The 23,747-nt window shown below is 47.2% G+C and overlaps 1 protein-coding gene across 1 annotated transcript in view; it reads left to right on the top strand.

Moving 5' to 3' along the window:
- The window catches only part of PTPN23 (protein tyrosine phosphatase non-receptor type 23), a 663,560-nt gene that overhangs the window by 6,763 nt on the left and 633,050 nt on the right, over positions 1-23,747 (top strand). The window contains exon 2 of the mRNA XM_078662553.1: positions 13,716-13,790. Coding sequence (XP_078518679.1) covers positions 13,716-13,790 — 75 coding nt within the window. The remainder of the gene's footprint in view (positions 1-13,715; positions 13,791-23,747) is intronic.

The raw sequence follows: 23,747 nt of genomic DNA, 5'->3' as shown, positions 1-23,747 counted from the left end.
GCATTCCCAATAATAATGTAAGTGAAGCGGAGCTGTTGATTAAGAGGCTGGTAACATTGGGTCTGGTAAACTTCCCAACTTATAGCACTGGGAGGTACTGCAGCATACTTAAAATGGAGAAGGTGAGTGAGTGATCGCTGCAGTGGAATGGTGAATCTCAGATAACAATGACTAGAGAATCTCAGATAACAATGACTAGAGAATCTGGATTTCTTAAAAAACACGGAGGCTAGCATTATACATCAACCTTTTACACTTTTACAACGATAAAACAATCCAGAACTGGAATCTTAACAATCCATAAATAACACTGTAATAGAATCCTCTTTTAAATGCCAAACTGCGAAGAATCCAGACTTCATCCATATCAGACACGCTCATCTTCTTCCCTCATCAAGATTGGGAATCTAGAACAAGCAAATAAACCTTTGAACGTAACATCACATATCAGTTAAAACACAAACCTTATGTCAAACAATACTTCAATTTGCAATAATATTTCAAAACTCTACTCCCCCCAATTTTTTTTTTTTTTAATGTATTTTATTTTTAAGGAAGAGGAGAGCGGGATAATGCTAACCTCAATGTCTTTAATGAAATCCTGAATATCTATTCATGGTAATCTGAGAATCACCATTTCATTACAAGACCGAAAGGTACCATTCTCCCTGTTGAAAGCCTGTCAACACCAACTTTGACATGTGTTCAATAGGTCTAAAGTAATGCTGAGGAAACATACTTATATATATTAGACCAATCCACTGCCCTCAGTTACACCAGACCAGCAGGCTTTACTCGCCATAGCTCCCATTAAGGAATGGGCTTTAAACTTTCCCACATCTACATCAGCTTGCCCCATCACATCTTTAATCAACCTTGCAATTGTGGTGGAATTCACATCTTAAAAGGCTTTACATACGATATCAACTGATGCTCACCGTCTCTCCTATTCTCCTGTGATCTGCATTCATATTTCTTTAAACACACCACCACTCATAGGTTCCTGCAGTTATCAAGCTATGGATAAAAAATCGAAATAGACATTGTTTTTGTTGTTTTCTAAATCTCAAAATACACGCCATCTGGACTGAATGTTCTATTTCTTACTTTCAAGCTTTTGACATCTGAAACTCTTCTACAAGACACTAAACATAACGACGTCGCTTGTTTTTGTGTAAGATCCTTCAAATTTAAGTATTTGTTAATTGACCAGTTTTTAAATAACTTTAGGACTAAATATACATCCTACAAAGTCTCATATCTAACCCTAGGTGGTCTCGTAAGCCTCATGCTCTTCATTACTCTGCACACCAGCACATATGTGACCTGCCGAAACTGCAGATCTATAACAGTTCAATGTATGATTATTGAGACCTCTCTCAATTTGCTCAACTAAAAATGTACTACTTCTACCACAAGGTGCCTCCACAGGATCCCAACTCCTTCCTATGCACCAACGAATCATAAAATTCCAAATTACTTTGTACCTCCGCCTAGTTCCTGGGGCCTAAGAGCCCTCGAGCAACTCAGCAGCCCTTTGCGAAAGTCTATGGAAAGCTTCAGATTTCCGGACACTTTACAAACAAGAAGGTGCAATAATTTGCTCAGTATCAACAGAAATTTTTCCCCTTCTCCATTCCTCAGTAAACCCTCTTCTACCTGAATCAACAATGGAACCTCAAATGCCAAGTCCAAGACTGCTGGGAACCATGCCTGAGACACCCAGAAAAAGTTAGCTTCGCCAACAGACACATCTCTCCCTCTTCACACCTTCATAAGGAGCCTCCTAATCATAGCAAAATGTGGCAAAGCATATTCTCTCATCTGTAACTATCCTGCTGGAAAACCTCTACCGCTGCTGCACCAGGGTCTGGCAACCAGCTGAAGTACCTTTCTATCTGAAATGTCAACCTTCTCTTAAACAGATCCACCTCCAAAGGACGCCTATCCAATCTATTTGTTTGAAACAGGGCAGCTCCAGCTTCCAATTGTTGTGGTCCATCAAAGATCTTAAATACCAATCCGCAATAGAATTCATGTCCCCTGGAAAATATTCTGCTCTCAAATTTATCCAAAGAGTGGCTGGTAACATATAAAAATGGTGGGGCAAGCAATGTGCCTCACTGCATCCCAAAACACGTTTACAAGAATACAAACTAAAAGCAGTCACATGCATTACAACTGCATTAAAAATAAAATAAATGCACTTACCTGGGCTGCGTCCTCTGTGTCCTTGCAGTCCGTGGCTCTGACGGGCACCAGTGAAAGAAGAAACCTCCCTAACCAATTCAGGTGCTGCTCTCATGCTGCATAAGATTTTTATAAAGCAAAATGATGCCTTGGACTCAATTAGCACAAAAATTAATTCAAGAATGGGACCACTCAATTATCTCATTCTCTACCTGATATATTGTATTTGCATGAATCTAATTCTTATATTTCATTTTCTCAGATAACCCAACCCTGCATACAGAACAACAAATCTTTTTCTTTTTGTTTGATTTTCAATTTATTTGAAAGTAAAGTTAGATTTTTTTATATATCTTCTCAAATCTCTTTTCACCTTATTTAAACAAACAAATATATATACATACACACATTATTTTTTACACATACATATACAATATATACAACGATAAACAGATACTGCAATATTTTTGAAGTTAGCCCAACTTATTTCACAGGATGCTTGCTTCTAATATAGCCTCAGCATTCCTTTTAAACAGCGAGTAAGTACCCCAGACCTTTTTGCAAGGAGTCTATCAGATCGTTTTTAATTTTTTGATCTGTCTCATGTCTTTTTCTACTCCTTGTTAAACCAATTGTTTAGTTTACAGTTTTCCAATCTTTTGGCTGGGGTCTTCTTTCAAACAAAGGTGTCGACGCGTTTCAGCCCTCTCATTATGGGCCTCATCAGGACTTGGGCCAATATAATGTTCCGTTCTATATAGGCTTTTCTGACTATCCCAATCGCTAATTCCCTCTTGAAAGGTTCGTCGTGACAACGTATTAAAGCGTTTTCAGTTTTAAACGTCCGTCCAAACTGGCTATTCTCTGCGCGGGGCAGCTTCTACTGCCTCCTTCTTCCCGACAACAGTTCAGCCGGCTGAATTGTTGTTGTTTGTTTAAATAAGGTGAAAAGAGATTTGAGAAGATATATAAAAAAATCTAACTTTACTTTCAAATAAATTGAAAATCAAACAAAAAGAAAAAGATTTGTTGTTCTGTATGCAGGGTTGGGTTATCTGAGAAAATGAAATATAAGAATTAGATTCATGCAGATACAATATATCAGGTAGAGAATGAGATAATTGAGTGGTCCCATTCTTGAATTGATTTTTGTGCTAATTGAGTCCAAGGCATCATTTTGCTTTATAAAAATCTTTACGTACCCAGATGCCATTGGTTTACCGGGTTACCCCTGTTGTTTAAGGACTCATGCTGCATAAGGGCATCGCTTGGATTGGGTGGAGCAGGCTCTGGCTAGATGCTCCTTTAGGCCCTGTAGGTCTGTGCTTGGTCTCCACTGGAGACTTGCAAAGAGTCCATGTTAGTTTGGCCGACTCTAGACAGCCGGCCAAACTGACTTGTGCACTTTTGCAGTGTCTGGCCCGTCAATTTACCAGTTATCTCTGCAGCAGAGAACACACCCCTCCTTTATCCCAGCTTCTGGGCAGATTGGCGGCTGCTCCTTTATCCCAGCTCCTGGGCAGATTGACAGCTTCAACGTGCTTTGTGAATAGAAAATGGCAATAACATTATCTCATTGCTATTTTATTGTTCACATTGCTTTAGCACGTCTCGCAGCGGGTGGGGAGGCGACACTCCCCGGCCCTCACGAAGAAACCGCAGCTGAGTTTACCCTGTCCTCCAAACAAAACGAAACACAACACCTTTGCAGTGTCTGACAGACTCCTGGGCCTGCTCCCCCCCCCCCCCCAAGCGAATAATGTATGATACAGCCAACACATTGTGCATTTTCATCAAAACTTTCTGACCCTGTGACACTCCTCTGAAACTCTTCAGTGCAAACAACCCCACTGTCAATTGCAAACCGTTTATGTGCTGACTTCTCTCCAAACCTGACCTTGTGCCAGCTGTCTCCTTCCCTCCTAGCCATGGTCCCTCACCAGTTAGACGCATCTGTTTCGAGCACAATATCCGGCATGCAACCAAACATTGCTCATCCATTCCATGCCTCCAGATTGTGTAGCCACCAATACAATTCTTCCTTCACCTTCTTATTCAGCACAACCATGTCACCAAACCATAAGCCCTTCTTTAATGCCTCTGTTAAGCAGGGTGGTGCATTGGCCCTGGAAAAATTGCCTGGATTGACGACGAAAACAAACCTATTATTCTCTCCAAATCCCTCAACATTAAACTTTCCTCCCTCAATACATGCAACACCCCCTTCTTTATCATCTTTGTTTCTTTTCTCGTAACAAGAACATTGCTCTCACGGTATCTATTTGGAACCCCAGGAATCCCAACCTCGAGATGGGGACATAATGGACTTCTCTTCGTTTATCAGAATACCCAAACTCTCCCAAGAGACCCCTCACAGTCTTAAATTTTTCTAACTCGTCTAAATCCTGTGACATCAACAGTATGTTGTCCAAACGAACAATCAAATGAAATCCTCTTTCTCTGAAATGAGCTACCACAGCCCTCATCACCTTTGTAAAGCACCATGGTGCCGGAGATAGACCAAACGGAAACATACAAACTCGTGCAACTGAGTCCTCCATCTGAATTGTAAATACTTGTGGCTTTCTTCTTCCATCGGCGCTGTAAAATAAGCATCCGTCAGTTCTAATTTTACTAACCAATGCTTTTCCAGAAGCATGTCTCTCAAAAGATGGTTTCCCTACATCTTAAAATGCTTGTAAACTAGAAACCAATTTGCAAACCTTAAATTTATCACAGATCTCCATCCTTTGTCCTTTTTTGCCCACCACAAATAAAGTGCTCACAAACCCTTTTGAATGTTTTTTCACTGGACATATTGCCCCTTTTTGCAATATTCCCTGTGTTTCTCCATCGACCACTAACTTTTGTTTCTTGGTCATATTTAACTCCCTCAGTTCTTTTTCCTGGACCGGTATATCTACAAACTCTATCTCGAACCCTTGCATAGTTTTTAACACCCATGGATCTCCAGTTATATTCCTCCATGCGTCTGCAAACATTTTTAGACTGCCCCCTACTTTGTCTTTGGGGAAGAAAACAATAGTCGTTTCTGAACTCACAGCGGAACCATGTAGAAGTCTGCCCTCATCCTCCGGTACTCATGGCTCTCCCCAATCTTCCTCTTTGCGGGAAGAAACCTGATGACTCCTGGAAGCCTCTTCCTGCACCTCTGAAGGCGTTATTGTACTGGGACCTTTATAGTCCTCGCCAGTATAAGGTCCTTGTCTGCCGGCTCTTCCAAAAACACCACCAAACACTTTCCTCATGTTTGATTAAGCCTTATCTAGTGCCGTAAAAGTAACCGCATATTTGCCTAGGCTCTTCGCCAATCTCTCACCAAAGGGCAACGCTCTAGCAACCTCACTCGCCTCTTCATTTGCCATTTCCCACAATTTGGGGTTTATTTTCATACGAATTGTCTTCCTGCATTTGGCCATGAGCTCAGCATTGGTGTTACCTAGAAAGCTCACAGCCCTTTGGCTCAATCCTCTTAATAAATTAACTGGCTCATTGTTCAAATGAGCCTCCTCCGCCATATCTATAAAATTTGCTAGAGGTCCCAGAATGTCCAACAGATCATCTTAACATTGCTTCAACGATCCCTGTAGACCTTCGTGAGGATTTCTCCCCATCTTAAAAAGAAATGTAATCATGTCTGGATCTAGGTTCGGAGTATTGCACACCTTATACTCAATCACTGGCCTTGAACACCCTGCCTTAAGTACATTCTTTACCTCTATTTCCAAAGACTTTCCTCTGTACTCCTTAATTAATTTAACTGCATATTCTTCTGGCCACCAATCTACACTTCTAGTATGACGAATGTCGTATGGACTAAACATTTCTTCACCTAGTGGATTCTTAACTATCGCTTTCAATGAACAGCCCAAATCGCCTATAAGTTCATCATTTAAAAAGTCATCATAATTCAAATCAAATATGTATTCGTCATACATCTTATCTGATCCATATGTGATATCACCATCAAGATTCATGAATTCTTCATCTGATAAATCTTGTGTGCCACTATGGACACCTTTGCTATGCGTGCCGAAACAGAACCACCCTCTGGTATGGACTTTCATGCATCCTTCCTCTTTTTATTCAGTGGTCTTTTCTCTAAATGTTTTGTTTTCCTCAGTCTTTTCCTCTCATTCACACTCGTCTCAGCCTTTCTTCTGATAAAGACAAATACTCCTCTGCAGAACCTAGATGCCGCTTTCTTTTTCCCTCACAATATCTACTACCTCCTTAACAGAAGCTCTAACCTCCCTTTGGATTCATTTCTTAATATTCTCCTCACTCGTCCTGCCTTCTAATGCATCTTGTTCAACACTGCCATTTTCTGAAGCCATTCTGTCCTGTAAAAGAATCTGTTCCTTAATAATTATCCTGAATTCCCCAACCTCCTTCTATGTCATTTGCCGTATAGCTGATGATTGCTGCTAACCAATGGACCGAGCCTCAAATCACTCTTGCGTATTGTGCATACACTTCCTTAATAATCAGCCCAAACAAAAAGAGCTACCAAATTGCGCAATATTTGTGTGACTTAACGTGCGCCGTAAGACCATCAGCTTATTCCAGAGACTGCGCTCGGCAATGGAAAGTAGCTTTAAGTGATGTCCTTACGCGCTACCCTACATACAATCAGCCATTGGCACAAAGTCCCAATGGTAACAAACATTTGCTTTTTTAATTACAAACAATGACCACGCTGCCTCTCTCATCCTTCTTACTGCTGGCACGGATCATGCTCCTGAAGCGGGTACGGGTTTACCGGAGCCACTAAATCTCCTTAAGCGTCCGTCGCATCCTCATGGTGCGCGGGCAGAGGGTACCAGGGGTAGAGCACATCCATTCAAATGGCATCCCTTTTTACTGCGCAAATCTGATTTAGCCCGCTTAAACAATTGTTTTAATACTCTGACTTCAAATAAATATTGCCATTACCGATTAGTTACCCATATGAAAAATAAAAACCTTATTCAGTGGTGTCCAACCCTGGTTCACTCTCAGCCAAATTATTTACCATACTAAAACCTAAGTAAAATGTTCATACTAACAGCACTCTCATTGCTTCTGTGAATTAGAAGCTTGTCTCATTTATATTTACAATTTTTCATACTACAGCCAAAATAGCAAGGCAGTAACCAAGGTACTTATTTGAGCAAAAGCAGCATTTAAAAGGGGAGGAACATTCTATTACAGTTTTATCGTTGCAAGAAGTTCTTTAAAGGTGCTGCAGGAGTGGCAATTAAAAGGGTGATGCATAATGGTAGCCTCCGGGCTTGTAATTAAATCAGTGATGGCTGAATTGTAAACCAGAATGACCACCATAGGCTTCAGCTGCTATTATAGAAACCAGACTGGGAGCACTGGAAATGTGTATGGTCTTGTCAGAGACAGAGGGTGAGGATCATGCCAGACTTTGTGCTTGTAGATCTGAATCTCATCTCAAATAAGGAGGAGGGTGGCAAACTTGAGAATGTTGAGGGTATGAGCAACCTTTGTTCTTCATTTCTATAGCCACTCGCCTCATGTGAATCAGCCTTTCACTTCTTCCTGCCAGCGCTGCTTCACCACATCTCCATAACCACTGTAATAATCGACGGCTGATTTCAATGAATCAGGATTTATAAAGAGCGGCTAGTCACCCAATAGGGTATCAGGCGCTTACAGGTCCTGGAGGCTTAATCGAACAGCCAGGTCTTGAGGGCCATTCAGAATTCCGGAAGTGATGGTCCATAGGTGCGTGGGGATACTGTTCCAGGTCTTTGCTGTGATGTGGGACGAGCAGCATCCTCCACTTCTGCTTCGGTGGATGTGGGGAGTATGGGCAAGTGAAAGGGGGGGCAGAGTGTTCAGGCGGTGGTGAATGAAGGCAGGTCCTTGATTGTGTAGAGCCTTGTGTGCGTGGGTCAGCAACTTGAATTGGCATGTCTTCTGTATGGAGAGCCAGTGGAGCTTCCTGAGGTGGGGTTTGTCGGGGAAGGCCGAGGATGAGTCTGACTGTGGCGTTCTGTATGGTCTGTAGTCTCTGCAGGAGGTGTGTGGCAATTCCACCGTAGCGGGCATTGCGTGGTCCAGTCAGCAGGTGATGAGGGCATGAGGGTGATGAGGGCATGGTACATCTCTTGTGTATGGGTAGCCACTTGAAGTTCTTATAGCATACACAGAATGAAGAATCAAGCAGAGGAGATGGCGTTGATCTGTAATTTCATGATAAGCGTGGTTGGATGGAGTGGGTGCGGGTTTAAGGTCTGATGGCCACCAGGAGTCGTTCCATGTGTTGCTGCTGTTGCCAAAGATCAGTACTTCCATCTTGTTTGTGTTCAGCTGCAGGCAGTTGTTCTTTATCCAGTCAGCCACGTTTGTCATGCATCTGTGGAAGTTGGGTCTGGTGTTGGGGGGATCGTCGGTGAGCGAGAAGATGAGTTGAGGGTTTGTCTGCGTAGGAAGTTATGTTGTGATGGTGGGATCTGACGATGTTTGCCAGCGGGCTCATATATGTGTTGAAGAGCGTGGGGCTAAATAATGAGTCCTGGGGTGCACCGGAGGTGTTCTCCTTGGGTTAAGAGGTGGAAGGTTGGATGTGGATCCTGTGGCTTCTACTGGTTGTGAAGGAGGGGATACATTTGAGCACGTTTCCTTGGATGCAGATGTGGTGGGAGACAGTGTTTTTAGACTGCTGAGAGGTCGGGGAGGGTCAAAGCTGCTGTTTCTTCTCGGTCGAGGAGGGTTTGGAAGTTGTAGGTGGCTCCAATCAGGGCAGTTTCAGTGCTGTGATTGTTGCGGAAGCCTTACTGGTAGGTTTCGATTCAGGTGCATCAAGAGTTGATTGTTGATGATCTTTTCTAGCACCATCACTGGAAATGGAAGCAGGGAAATTGGCCGGTAGTTTTTGAGTTCGCTTGGGTTGGCGGAGGTTTTTTTGAGTAGGGATCTGGCATCTTCATGTTTCCAGGCATCAGGAAATGCTAAGGTGTGATAGAGGTGTTGAGCAAGGTGGTGAGTTTATGGCTGTTCCTTTGGGGTCTGAGGTTCAAGATGTCGTGTGGGCATGGGCATGGGTCTTTGGAACTCCAAATTAATCGATTTCATGATGGAGATGGTGTCCTGGGTGGAGAGGATATTCCAGGTGGTCAGTGTGTAGTTAGTGTTGGTTACAGTGGTGGCGTATGTGTTGAGGAAGTCCGTAGGTGGGGGTTGGGGCTCGAAGTTTCTGTATATGGTTGTGATCTTGTCATGGAAGGAGTGGGCGAGGTTGTCGCACAGCTCCTGTGAGGGTGTGATGAGGTTTTCACTGGCAGCCGATTTGGAGAATTCCTTAACGTTGTTTAAAGGTTCCTTGGTGGTTTTGGCTCTGGTTTCGATGCGTGCGGCAAGGGCTGTCTTTGTTGCCCGCATCAGGTGGTGGAAGAGGTTGAGGGAGTTCTTGAAGGGTGCCCTATCGGATGTGTCCTTGCTGGTGTGCCATCTCCTCTCCACTGTTTGCTGTCTCGTTTTGCTATTCTGAGTTCTTGGGTGTAACAGCTAGCCTTTTAGGACGATTTTTTTCTGGATGTTGCTCTTCATGAGACAATGCTTTCTATGCAATTGGTGATCCCGGGGGTCTATATGCATGGATGCCTCTGATGGTTGTCTTATCCGCGTGGAGCTTGAAGTTAAGATGTTCCATGGGTGTGGTGGTGGTGGTTCACTGCATGGTCTCTTTGTGGATGATGGCCGTTCCTCCACCCACCTTGTTTGTTGTGGTCCTTGTGAGTGATTTTATATCAGTCTGGTATCGCTGTGACAATGTCTGGGAAGAATGTAGCATTGAGCCAGGACTCAGTGAAGAAGACCATGTTGGGTGTGAAGGTGGCAATGAGGTACCATAATTCAGTGGAATGCTTGCATAGTGAGCGTTTTGAGAAGGGGTCATGCAAGTTGGTGTTTTTATTCAGGTAGTGTCTGTTCTGTGTTCGGGGTGGGGCTGGTTGGTGGGCTGGTGTCTGTGCAATGGCAGATAAAGTGGCAGTGGGTGCAGGTGAAATGTGCTACTGTGGAGCGTGGGTCGGAGCAGTGTCAGTGTTTGTTGCGGCGTCCGGGGTTGAGGGTGTAGAGCTCGGCGATGGTGTATATCGGGCGGCGGGAGGCCCAGGGGTCGTGGCGCTGGGCTTGGTCCAGGCACTGATGGGTGCAGATGGGCTTGCCATTGGGCGTGCCCGTTGCACATGTCTACTGTTTGGCCGTGCTGCGGCCTGCATCAAGTAGGTCTTGGGGTGGGTGGGGCTTCTTTTGGCAGGAAGAACGGTGAGTGGCAAAACCCGGTCGGGAAAACCCAGGCAGTTGCATTCCAACGGAACATAAACTGTAACCTAGTTTAACTTTAGACTTCTTTTGGCCACACTTTGATTGTTATTTTTTTTAACTCTTTTTCAGTACTAGTTCTCATAATTTTGAGACACTGTTCCCTGTTAAATCCCCAATTTTTTCTTTAGAATTATCTGGTTAGGACCATTGTATTGTATTGCTGTTAGCTAAAATATTGTTTACATTTTTAGGTCACTTGCCTGTCTGTAGGTGAAAGCATCTTATAGCCCATACCAATTACCTACAGTAAGCTTAGTGCTTGCCCTTAGGTTTCTTTGCTCTGGTTGGCTTATTGGCAGTCTTTATTTGCTTTTTATGCAATGGCTTCCCTGCTTCCTCTTGTGTTTGCTTCTCCTATGGAGCATATCCACTTTACCATCCTTTTTATTGGATGATTGTATTCTTCCACTACTTGCACTCAGAAATTACTTTTTAGGTCGAAGCTGGTTTGCTAACAACGTCTTGGGAACATTCAGAAAGCTCTCTTGGAAATGCATTCCACCTGTTTTTTTACCTTTTGGCTTTGTGATTTGTAACTCACATTTGTTTGTTTTAGACTATCCAGCTTGAGTTTGTCTTTTCCGTTGCCCAACCCCTATGTACTGTATTCTAGCACTAGTACTCGATTTCTGTAAACACACCTTTAAATCTTGTACTTATTTTGTCACATTTGCTGGGCATTCAGAGATAGAGGTCAAATGTCAGGCTATGTCGTGAGAAGATTTATGTGACCATCATGCTGGCAACTTAGGATGTGCTTGAGGAACACGATCTAATGTTTTTTGCTAGCACACAACAGAATTTAAATGCAAATGAACTACAGATATGTCAGAATGTATCTGAATTAGAAAATCACTAACAAAGCAAATTTTTTGGTAATTCTAAAGTGTGTGGAAACAAATATTTGATTACGATCAAAGCAGATCAATACAGTAGGCGATGACATTTCCACACATTATCGTTTGTGCGTTGTATACTTTTATCAGTAAAACTGTATGTCTCTGCAAATGTAATGGTCATTTCAGTTGAAGATGTGTTGTCTGAAATGGCAGTACGCTACCACACCATCCATACTTCGCTTTACCCCAGTCTGTTTTCCACCGCTCCACACAACTGCAGTCTGCTCTGCACTCTTCCACGCTGCTCTGCACTACTGCAGTCTACCCTGCACTACTTCACGCCACGCTGCATCACTGTACTCTACACCACTCTACCGTCAATGCGCCCTATCCCAAACTACTTTACTAGGCACCACAGCACTCCTCACCCACCGCACTCTTCGCCACTGCACTCTACACCCCTCCACTCTACTCTATGCCACTCTGCTTTGTAACACTACATTCTGTGCCACTGTAGTCTATGTCAATGCACTCTACTCTGTTCCACTCTTCAATAGTGCACTCTGTCAATCCACTCTATGCCATTCTAAGCTACTCTCCACTCTACGCCACTCTGCTGTACAATAATAATAATCCACATTTGTATAGCGCACAATCACCCGTTAGGGTCTCTAGGCGCTGGGGGCCGTCGGGAAGATTAAGCAAGGTATTGCCCAGAGTCGCATGGTGCTGGGCTAACCTGCCGCCGGAGCCGGGGATCGAACCCTGATCCCCAGATTCCAGCGTCAGTCGCCCTGGCCGCGGCGCCACACCTCATCCCTATACAATGAACCACTCCACTCAAAAACAATCGACTCGGCGCCAATGCGGTCCACACCATCTTACTCAAAACCAGTGCACCCTACGCTAATCTACTTGGTACAACTATACTCTATGCCACTGTACTCTACTCTGAAACGCTTTATGCCACTGCACTATACACCACTGCACTCTATGCCATTGTACACTACGTGTCCGCACTCTATGCCACTATTCCAGTTTGCACCACTGCACTCTACGCTACTGCATACCACACTGCTCTGCTATACACCACTGTACTCTACGACCGTCTCCTCTGCAACACTGCACTCCCTACCACTAAACTCTACGCCACTGCACTCTACTCTATGCCACTCTACGCCAATGCACTCCCACACTGCAGCACTCTATCCTTCACAACTCTACTCTGTGCCCCTCTATTCTACCCCAATGCACTCTACAGCAGTTTACTCAAAACCAATGCACCCTATACGCTACTCTGTTGTGCAATACTACACTCTCCACCACTGAACTCTGCACCAGTGTTCTCTGCACCACTCTATGTCAATGCACTGAACTCCACTACACTCTATGCCACTCTAATCTGCATTGCTCCAAACCACGCCACTGCACTATATGCTACTGCACGCAATGCCACTGCACTTTTCTCTGAAACAATCTACTGTACGCCCCTGCACTCTCTGCCGGTTCCACTGTCTGCTGGCTCTGCTCCCTGCCGGTTCCGCGCTAAAATCCAGTTTGAGGCAGGCCCTGTACCTACTACAAATGCCACAGTGAAAATTGTTTTTAGTGTTTTGTATTTGTCGGGACAGGGTAATATTACATTTCTACATGTCCCTCTTTTAAATGCCTTGCACAGTACCTTGTGGACTACAAGGCCTAAATAGGGGCGATTTATTAATATTTAACAATAAGGTTTTCTCCTGCCAACAAGTGTTATTTGGACAGATTAGATTGCAGGGTTCACTCTCCAGCATTCTTGGCTACATAGGTTTGGCTTTGAAGTCAAGTTTATCCTGCCACTGTAGTGAATGGCACATTAGGTGCTTCAGCCCACTAGTGGCATTTAACTACCAGTTCTCCTAGGTGCATTTTCTACACATATACTAGGGACGTATAGGCAGATTCAATGTGAGAGGCGGCGGGTCTTTAGATGTGTACTTGTGTGTGAACTAGGACATGACTAACTGATGTCAGAAGGTAAACTCTTTGACTAGGAAGATCCTGCTCGGTGTATCTGCCCCATGTTCCATCGCAGTTGGCCTCAAATTGCACCTCGATTTAGTTCTGCCGCCACCATTGACTAAGTTAAGCCTGTCTGCTCTGTGCCATATCCACCTGGAGGGGGAGTTCCGGTTAATTTAGTGACTTTGAAGGTGCACCCTGACAAGGTTTATGAAGTGGGTAGTCACCCACTCCCCTTAATAATGGGTATCATTTTTAGCAAATTTCAAAATGTGCTCTCTTATGGGCCTCCCATGCTTCAAGTGTACTCTCTTTCCACAGTTTGTCCTGAAGAACTATGGTGAGAATCCAGACAACTATAATGAAGAGCTGAAGAAATTGGAGCAGCTAAGACAGGTACGCACTTCTGTTGTCTACCCCACAAATGTCTGTACATAATTAGTTATTTATAGTCATCATATTCCTAATTGTCACTTCATTGTGTCTTTTCATGGCAAATTGTCTTCACCCTCTAATACGCATGTTTATTACCATCTCTGTGTCTCTTTCCACAAACTAAGTTGAATGAGACTAGGGTGGGTAAGAATTGCAGGGTATATGCATCTTGTAGATGATTTAGGCCAACATTATAGCTTTGACTCCATATCGTTGATAACTCATGTAGAAAATCAAAAGGAATACCTTAATTTTGGGATGCAAGTTTTCCATGCTATTATGGGATTTGAATTCAGGAATAGAAACTAATCATGTGAATTCGTATTTGTACACTGATTTTTCTCATGCTATTCTCTTTCCATGCCAATTTCCCAAAATATATTTTGCCAACTTTTTCCTGGAGAAATGTACTTTGAAGTGGAGTGTTCGTACACAACTCGTAATTTTGATTGAGCCAACATCTGTCAGTTTGCAGCACATGTTGATCCTAGGCTCTGCTGTCTACTGCCATCTAGCGGTGTTTTCAGAATATTGAAGCTTATTTTTCTTCAAAGTCTTGGTTTCTAAATGAAGCATGTACAGAATAACTCACTGGCACTCTCCTTAAGTGCAACAGTACACAAACTCCAACTTTTTTCGCAACTGGCTTCTACGCTTGTTGGGGCAGAAAAGTCCCTGCATGGTGACTGACGTGCACCCTTGCCCCGAGTGCCCCAGCTTCGTGGATATCTGGATCCCTGGTACTGATTTTTGGTCATGGCTGAGCACTTATCATGCATGTGCACCTTGATCTAGGCTTGTGTCATGGTAATGCAGTCTTGTTAGAACAGGCACGGCGCACCAAGAGCTACCCTCAATACGTTTTGGATCCTTTCCTTTTGCGGGCACTTAGCCCACCCACACATATGAGGTAAAAGTTTCATCATAATACCTGGGGCAACACTGGGTGGTAGGACATTTGTAGTTTCTTTCTGATTCTGGAAGAATAAGGCCCAGTAATGCAAAGAATATTTGTTACTTTAGTCACATTTTTGGATTTGCAGGGCATTGTGGGTAAGAAAACCTGTTTGGATCCAAAGAGGCACACCTCCCTTACTCCCCTGGGTTTTCTAATTTACGAAAATAGAAAGAATTGGTAGATTTTTCCTAGAGACAATGTGCACCTTAGTAGAGAAAGACAGAAAAGAAAAATATTACTGCTCATCCTTCTATTCCTCAAGGAAACACACATTCTGGTTGGATTTGGCTCGAAGGTGGGTGAAAGGTTCAAAATGTATATTTTATTAAGAAGAGATTTCACAGAAATGAAATACTGTTAATAATTGAAAGTTCCAAAAACTGAACCAATGGCTCACAGTTTGTGAGCTGTAAATCCGCTTCAAGGCACCAGCCGCTTTACAGGACATTCACAGACCTTTCATACATGACACACACACACAATATCCTTCACACCGCCAGCCGCGGGCCCATCACATTACAACACTCACATCAACAGACAATGTACACTCTGGCAGAGAAAGACAGAAAACACGAATATTACTTCACTACCATCTATTACTCAATCACACACAGCTCTGGTTGAATTTGGCATGAGGGTGAGTGAAGGTTCTGAACGTAAAATTTTATTTAAAAGATTTCACAAAGGGCATGGCTTGGTGAGCCAAGATGGCCATCGCACTCTAAGAGTGCTCCGGCCCCTCTAATATCCGCTGCCATCCTAACTTTCCTCCAGAGAAATGTATCCAGCGTGGGCACCCCTAGACATAGGGCCCCCACATCTATAGCAGTCTTGACCCCAAAACTGGCACTGAATGGGACGGAGGAGACGGCCTGCGGTGACACTCTGAACTGCCCAGGTCGCAGCAAAATGGCGGCGGAGTAGCTGGTACCGGAAAAGTTGGCTGTATGAGTGCCGCGAGACCCGCCGGAGTCCCCACTGCCAGACTCCAGGAGCATATGAATCTGAGCCGCTACTACCACTGATACCAAACACGTCTTTGGGGACCTAATGAGGCTACGGCGCCTGAGATGGTGGCCTAGGAGGGAGTGGTGCCAAAACGACTTGCAGCGGCACCCGAGATGAGGAGGATGGTCCATCTAAGGATCAGCGGTGCCGCCGCACTACCATCAAGGATGTAGGCAGCCCCCAATGCTAGACTGTGGCCAGCTGCGCATTGCCATAGAGGCATTTGGCCTGCGATCGGCGGGACCCTTGCGGAACCCATTGATAAAAAAGAGGCACAGGGCTTGGCTGGGAGGGCAGCCCTGGGTGAGCTCCTCGGTGGTGGATCCTGCCTCCTCTGCCCCTGAGCGGAGAGACGAGGGTGCTCCCTGGCCTTTGACTGGTGGGACCGCGCGCCCACCTGCTGCGTTCAACGGAGATTCTGGGAGCTGTGGGTTGGAAGATCTCCTATCCCAGGTCCAGCAGACAGACTGAATGGTGTGACCCTGAGAGGTATGTGCACACCATCAGGATCCTCCTGGGCTGTGGAGGCGACCGAGGATGTCGACCCGCGATCAGCGGGGCACCTCCGGTGGGCCTGCCATGGGCCCTCAACTGACCCGCCTTACTCCTTGAGTCCCTGCTGTGCAGAGCTGGGGCTGATTGGCGCAACCAGCGGGAGTGCGCTTCTGCCTGCGGGAGAGGCCCCCCTCCTTCTCCCACTACGCGAAGGCTGAAGGTGAAAGAGGGCCTAAACCATAAGAGCAATGGGGTTTCCCTACATCCCAGTGGCGGCGGTGAGTACCTGCCAAAGTTCTCTGCCACAGGGCGCGAGGAGCTTCTGTGGGAGACTGGCTGCATCAGCCCGCGACCGGTGAGACACTCCCTGAGGCGGCCGGAGAGCGCGGAGCCCAGAGTTAACCTTTGAGGGGGAGCCTGCCCGGAACGAGAGGCCTATTTAGAGTGGGAACATCACTGGTCGAACTCTGTCGGCGAACGACATGGCGAAGTTGAAAACCCGGTAGGATCCTGGGCGCCCCCTAGATCCTTAATCTGTGCTCTCTGCGCACAAGTGCCCGCATACTTCTGTCATGGTGGGCTGTCATTTACCCCCCATCCCCCCCCCCCCCGGCCGAAACTCACCTTTGTTGGGATCTCATGCTCCCTACGCACCGGACCTCCTCCAAGCACTACCGGCGACCTAGGCCTCACGGACTGCACCTGGCTACAGGGCTCTTCTTGGAGCCACGAGACCTTTCCTCACAGCTACACCAGCCATCGTCCTAGGAACTTGAATGGAGATGTGTGCGGTGGGTTCAGATCGCCAACTCTAGGAAACCAGAATGTCATGGGGAAGGACAGAGAGGCGAAACTCCTTTCGACCCAGACCCGTATGGAGCAGTATGTAGTCAGTGGCCTCGGTCATGGCGGGACTGCGCCTTCCACAACCAGCCCCCCAGAAGGTGACCTGGCTACCATCAAGGCATGTCAAGACTCCATGGAGACGAAGATTGGGGAGGTGCGAGTAGACATGGCCGTGTCCGCCAGGACCTCCGTAACACAACTGCTTGCATCACAAAGATGGAATCCTGCCTTTCAGAGGTGGAAGATGATGTTTCAACTCTAAAGATGCAGGTTGAACAGCTGCTATCCCACATGACCGATCTCCATAGACAGGCTGAAGATGCAGAAAACCGATCACGGCGGAGCAATCTTTGCCTGGTGGAGCGACATCTGCCTCGCCCACTGACTCCCCCAGAGGTTAAACAGGTCGTCGACATCCCAAAAGCCATCTAGGCTCTGTGAAAACTATGGCTGGTCAGCCTTGACGCCCGAAGAAGGCTTCATTCACTCTCCAAAGCCAAGCTCTGATGACACCGACCTTTCACGCAGCCCCCAAATCTGATTCAAAGCACTACTATTACGATTAGCTTGAACTGGAGGAATGCCAATCCTTAAATGCAGAAGAGCCGAACCCGCGTTGCCCTTACACGACACTTCAAAATTAGTCTCTTCACACTCTAAATCTCAGTTCACTGGGCGACAGATGCTTCAATTAGGGAAGTATGGGGAGGGGGGTTGGTTGGGAATTTTGGTAGGGACTGTTCTCCCTGCTCTTGTTTGTGTTATTCTGTTTCTCTGCAGCACTATGCACAAAATCCATGATGCGCCCCCGGGCAGCCTTCGTAGTGAGCCTGAATGTGCCCAACTGCTCCCAAGGCCTAACCACCCGGACCACCTAGGCTTTCCAGACCATTGGCCCCACGCATCGCCATGTTATCACAATGCCACAGCCATGTAGTGGGGGTGACCCCCATAGAATCCTTTAATGGAATGTTAATGGACTCTTAGATCAAATTAAATGGACAGTGATTTTAAAATATGTACGGAGGATCAACCCAGATGTCCTGTTACTGCAAGAGACGCACCTGCTGGGGAACCGAACTCCCTTCTTAGCATGCCAGGGATTCAACGGGGTTTGGCACTCAGGGTTCTCAAGAGGGGCTCGAGGAACGTCAATCCTTTTGCGGCTCTACCTTCCCTTCATGCCAGTCCACAGAACTAGCGACCCTTGGGACGATTAGTCACCATCACAGGTACCCTTGGAGTATCCACTATCAATTTGATGTCATTATACACCCCCCGGCAAACCTTGGGTCCACACTCCGGACCGCGGTGGCGATAATATCCTCCTTCCCCGAAGGTTTGACCGTAATTGGGGTAGACTTTAATGTTGTCCCAGAACCTGCCAAGGATGCCACGGGTACACCATCCTCCCACAGAAGGCTAGGTGCCAGCCGTCTCAGATATTAGGCTTCCAAAGTGGGCCTCTACGACGTCTGGCATACCTGGCACCCTAGTACACTGCAATATACGCACACATCCGCTGCACACCATACCTACTGTTGTATTGACCGTATCTTCATGCCTGCCATAGACTGTAGGACAGTTACTGAGATCCAAATCCTGGGGCGAGGAGTTTCAGCCCACTCCTCCTGTGGATCGGGGCTCCACGGGAGCTCCAAGTCCTAAATGGAGACTAAATACCTTGTTTCTTCAGGACCAAGAATATAAACAAGGGATCGAGGGAGAACTGAAAAACCATTTCCACACCAGTGAGGGCAACTTCATAGCCCGCTGTGGGAGGTGGGCAAAGCCACTATCCGCAGATAAGGGGTTCCTCAAACACAGACAGCAGGTCCAAGACCACCACCTCTCTCAGCTCGATGCCACTGCTCTCCGTCTGGAAAAGACTGTGGCCATGGCGATGGGGAGGCAGCGCTTCGGCAGCTCCACTTAATACATGAAGACATCAAAACCATTTCTCTTGAGTTTTGATTTGGAGGTCCTCAGTGGTCCGGGTTTATGGCTGGGGAGACAAAAATGGCAAATTACTTCATTGGCTCGCCACCCATCCCCTGGCCAACCGAATCGTCCCCAAAATTTGTGACGCACAGGGGTAAGTCTTTTGTACCCCTGCTGAAATTGTGCGATCCTTTGCGAGCTACTACGCGACTCTTTACTCCACAGATCATTCACATACGCCAGCTTCTTCTTCCTCCAGGGTACTCCCCTTCTGCACCTTCCAGAGAATGAAATTAAGGCCATGGATGAGCCCATTATGACAGAGGGGAGCAGTTAAGTGATCTCATGCCTAGCTACCCATAAGACTCCCGGCCCGGATGGTTTCCCTGCGTAACACTACGCAGCATTTCGGGAAATCCTGACCCCACAAATCCATACCCTGTTTGAAGAGTTTCTGGATAAAGGCACCTTCCCCCCCTGACACTGACACATCAACAGTCGTGTTTGTGCCTAAACCGGACCCTCCGACAGCCTTATGTTCTAACCACCGCCCAATTTTGCTGATCAATACTGAGATTAAAATGTACGCAACGATTCTTGCCACCCATTTGAGGAGGCTACTCCACACTCTCATACACCCTGATCAATGTGGCTTCATGCCACAACGTAGCACAAGGCACTGTCTGAGACGCCTCCATGTGTCTCTTGTTCACCGTAACAACGTTTCTCCATACCTAGGTCTAGTGCTACTCAACTTTGAGAAAGCCTTTGATACTGTCGACTGGCTCTACGTGGGCGCGTGCTGGAGAGAGCGGGCTTGGCCCCCAGTTTCGGAGAATGATGGGAGTCCTCTACTCCAGTCCACACGCCAGAGTCCCCATAAACCGTGCATTATTGGAAGCATTACCTATCGGAAGGGGAACCCGATAGGGGTGCCCACTCTCTCCTCTCCTATTTGCTTTTGCAATAGAGCTATTGGCTTGTCTCATTCGAGCTGATGATCGGGTTAAGGGATGGCGCTGGCAAGGCTCCGATGTAGATCGGATTGCCCTATATGCAGACTGTGTCCTGCTCTTTTTGACTTACCCGTCCCAATCCAGACCGAGGTGCCGCCATGTCCCCCACTCCTTTGAAGAGTGTCGGGCTTACACCTTAACCCAACAGAAATCCACTCTGGTGCCCCTTCACGCTACAAGAGAATGAATGGAGTGGCAAACAACTATCCCCCTGCGATGACTTTCGTTCAAATATCTCAGAATTTGGGTATTGCTTCCTCAGGAGCTGACCTGGTCTCTCAATGTCAACCCATTTCTCAAATGTACAAAAGACAACCTTGGTTGTTGGCAATCGCTTCCACTCAACCCACTCAGTAGGATTGCCATGTTAAAAATGATGGTTCTGGGGGTGTGACTTGGCGGTCTAACATGGAGGACACGCGCAGCCGAGCTCCCTGTAGCCCAACATTAATCCTTTAATTATCCTAAATCTTCCCTCAAACTCACTAAGTGCTGTGCTGGAGGAGACTCTGCGGCAACTTACTAATACTCGCTGCTGGTCCTGGAGGGGCAGTCAAGGTCTGTGGCAGGTGCTGCGGGCCTCTATGGTGTGTGGCCTGCGCTGCGAGGCTGGTGAATCTCCGTGCTATGCGACAGGCAAGTGGAGACTGGAGCGCTGATCCTGGGTTGCGGCCGGCGCTGTAGCCGGAGCCGCGATCATACAGATGAAGCGGCCCGAGGTGGCGACGTGGGGCCCCCGCATACCTGAAGCTTCGCTACCTCAAGAGCTTCTGTGGCTGGGTTGAGACGCGGCCGGCCTGCAGACCCCGGTGTCCCCTGGGTCCTAGACAGCGCGGTCGACCATGCGCTCCCGGTCCCCCCCCCTTTTTATTTTCATGTGGGACGGCTCGTTATCGTGGACCTGTGGAGGATTGAGCTGGGTGTGGAGCACTGATCTTGCCGCTCGTAGGCTAATTTTGGGATTCGGCGGCCTGGTCGGGCCGCGGTGGACGGCCTGGATGTCTTGCTTTTTGTGCCGCCAGCTGGAAGCAGTGGAAAGACGCTGAGGTGGCCCCGGGCGTTGCTTGTGCACTCGGAGCTGGGCCACGCTGTAGTGTTGCACTACTGCCACCGTGGGCTGCGGCAGGCCCCTTCCATTTTCCCAGTGGCTGCGATTGGGGGTGGGGCTCGCCCCAGTGAAAAGCCCTGCTAAAAGGGGAACAAACAAAGAGGAGAAAGAGCCGGGGGGCACCTTCCTGCGTGGCCTGCTTGACGAGCCGATTCCCTTCCTACAGTAGATCATGGAGGGGGTGAGACACCGGGCCCTGCTACACGGTTTGCTGTTTGAGCCTTGGATGGGGGACTGGTCCTGTGCCTCACCCTCCTCTATGCACATGAATTATGGTGCTGACCGGGTTGATTGCGGGACAGTTACAGCCCCAGGAGGGGTGGCGCGGGGGGCCAGGTCACACTCAGTTGTCTACCCCCCCCCCCCCCCCCGAACTTTCGGGCCACTATCTGCCAGAGACGGGCGAGTCTGTGAGAGGGAGAGGGGCACCTGCTAGGGGAGGTTGGGGGTGCCCGGATCACAGCTGGATGAGATTAAGTGCAGCTTGAGGACGTGGTGTCCCCCCTTGGCCGCTTCCATCTGTTAAAAAAGCTGTGAAGAACTTGAGTCTCGGGCATAAGTGAACTGAGACGCACCTATCCTCACAGCATGGCCAAGGATAAACCAACCAGAATGGCGTCCAAACAAAGTACAATAGATAAGTTTACAGTGGCAGTGACGCAGGGGCCGGGCCAGGGGGGTGCCGACGCAGCTATGCCTAATAATGCGGCGCTATTGGTAGCCATCACACAGTCTCGGAAGACTCTTGATGCCAAGATCGGGGCCGTCTGCTCCGACGTCATGCTCCTTCGACAGGACCTTCAGAATGCTGTGCAGCGGATCACGGAGACTGAGTCCCAAATTTCCACTGTAGAGGACACAGTGGCCGGCCTTCAAAAGAAAGTTCACACCCCTGAGACACTTACAAAAGGCCTGGCAACGAGAGTGGAAGACGCGCAAGGGCGGGCTCGCCGCAACAATCTCCGCTTCATTTGGTTTCCGGAGGGATGCGAGGGCTGCAATATTGAGGATTTCCTGACTAAATGGCTGTTGGAGTGGCTCTCCCCGGGCACGGTCTCTCCCGGTTTAATAATCGAGCACGCGCATCGAGCGCTACTGTAGAAACCGCTACCTGGTGCACGTCCCCGGCCGATAATCCTACGACTCCTTAACTACAAAGTCCGAGACAACATATTGCGTCAGGCTCGCCTCAAAGAGAATCCGGATTTCGATTCCCAACGCATCATGGTCTTTCCAGACTATTCTAGACTGGTACAGCAGCGCAGGCAATCATTCACGGAAGCGAAGGCACGTCTCCGCAGCCTCAAGATCCAATACTCACTGCTCTTCCCTGCTCACCTTAGAGTGATCTACTAGTCAAAGATGCACTTCTTTGAAACATCTGAAGAGGTATTTCGCTGGACCGCCAAGACTATCAAACCCAGGCCGCCCACCTCCCCTAGACTTGACTCTGATTCTTCCTCCGTGGGCTGTGGGCGCGATTCTCTGGGGCCAGTTTAAAAACAGCGCCGCCGCTCGCGCTCTAAGAAGCGTTCTGGGACCCGTAACTGGTCTCGCTGGTGCCTGACAGAAGACCAACCGGGGCCAGCTGCATCCTGAATCCTGTTATGATCAGCTATGGCTGCAATCTGCTCTCATTAAGGGATGTCACATGCACATGAGCTACTATGTACTAGATCTCCTCTGCTATTAGACACTGAGATGTGTAGGGGATTGTTTCAAGGGATCCATTGACTGCATGTTGCTATCAACCCCCGTTTGGGGTCGGATGCACTACATGCTGCGATAGGTACTTCTATGTTCATAAGGTATTGGGGTGGAGGGAGGTGGACTGGGAGGGTTTTTTGGGAGTTTTTGTTGCAATTATTTTGGAGTAGTGTCATTGCAATCCGCAGGTACACGGTCTTAGACAGGTCACCCACATCTATGGCCATCACCGCTTTGTGCGAGTCCGTAATCGGGAAATGTCTGAGGCCCAGGAGCTCGGAATTGTCAGCTGGAATATTCGTGGTCTCTTAGACCAAATTAAGCGGTCGCGGTGCTGCGACAAGCAAAGCAATACAGAGCGGATGTCCTGTTACTACAGGAAACCCACCTGTTGGGCACCAAAATACCCTGCATGGCGCGCTTCGGACGTTTGTGACGTGTCAGACGGAGTTTTTTAATCCCGGGCACACGAGCAAAAGAAATATCTCTTTTCGACATCATAGTTAGCGCAAAAATGAAGATATGAATTCGTGCATTCTTCTTGCAGTAGGAAGGATTTATACCTTGTACATATACAGCCAGATTCATCATTCTCCCGTTTTGCGAGCCCCTAATAGCGATTCATAAGGAATCGCTATTAAGGACTTGCAAAACGGGATTCATGTAGGAATTGCAAAAAATATTGCGATTCCTACATGTTCCTTATTTGCGATTAGCAAATTGCTTATCGCAAATAAGTAATAACTCCCCATGCATTCCTATGGGCCTACAGGCCCAAAGGAATTAATGGGAAGTTATTCCTTATTTGCGATTAGCAATTTGCTAATCGCAAATAAGGA

This window comes from Lissotriton helveticus, chromosome 10 (genome assembly GCF_964261635.1).
Source record: "Lissotriton helveticus chromosome 10, aLisHel1.1, whole genome shotgun sequence".
In the NCBI taxonomy this organism is placed as follows: Eukaryota; Metazoa; Chordata; class Amphibia; order Caudata; family Salamandridae; genus Lissotriton; species Lissotriton helveticus.
The sequence above is the reverse complement of the archived record's forward strand: the minus strand, read 5'-3'. Positions and strand labels throughout refer to the sequence as shown.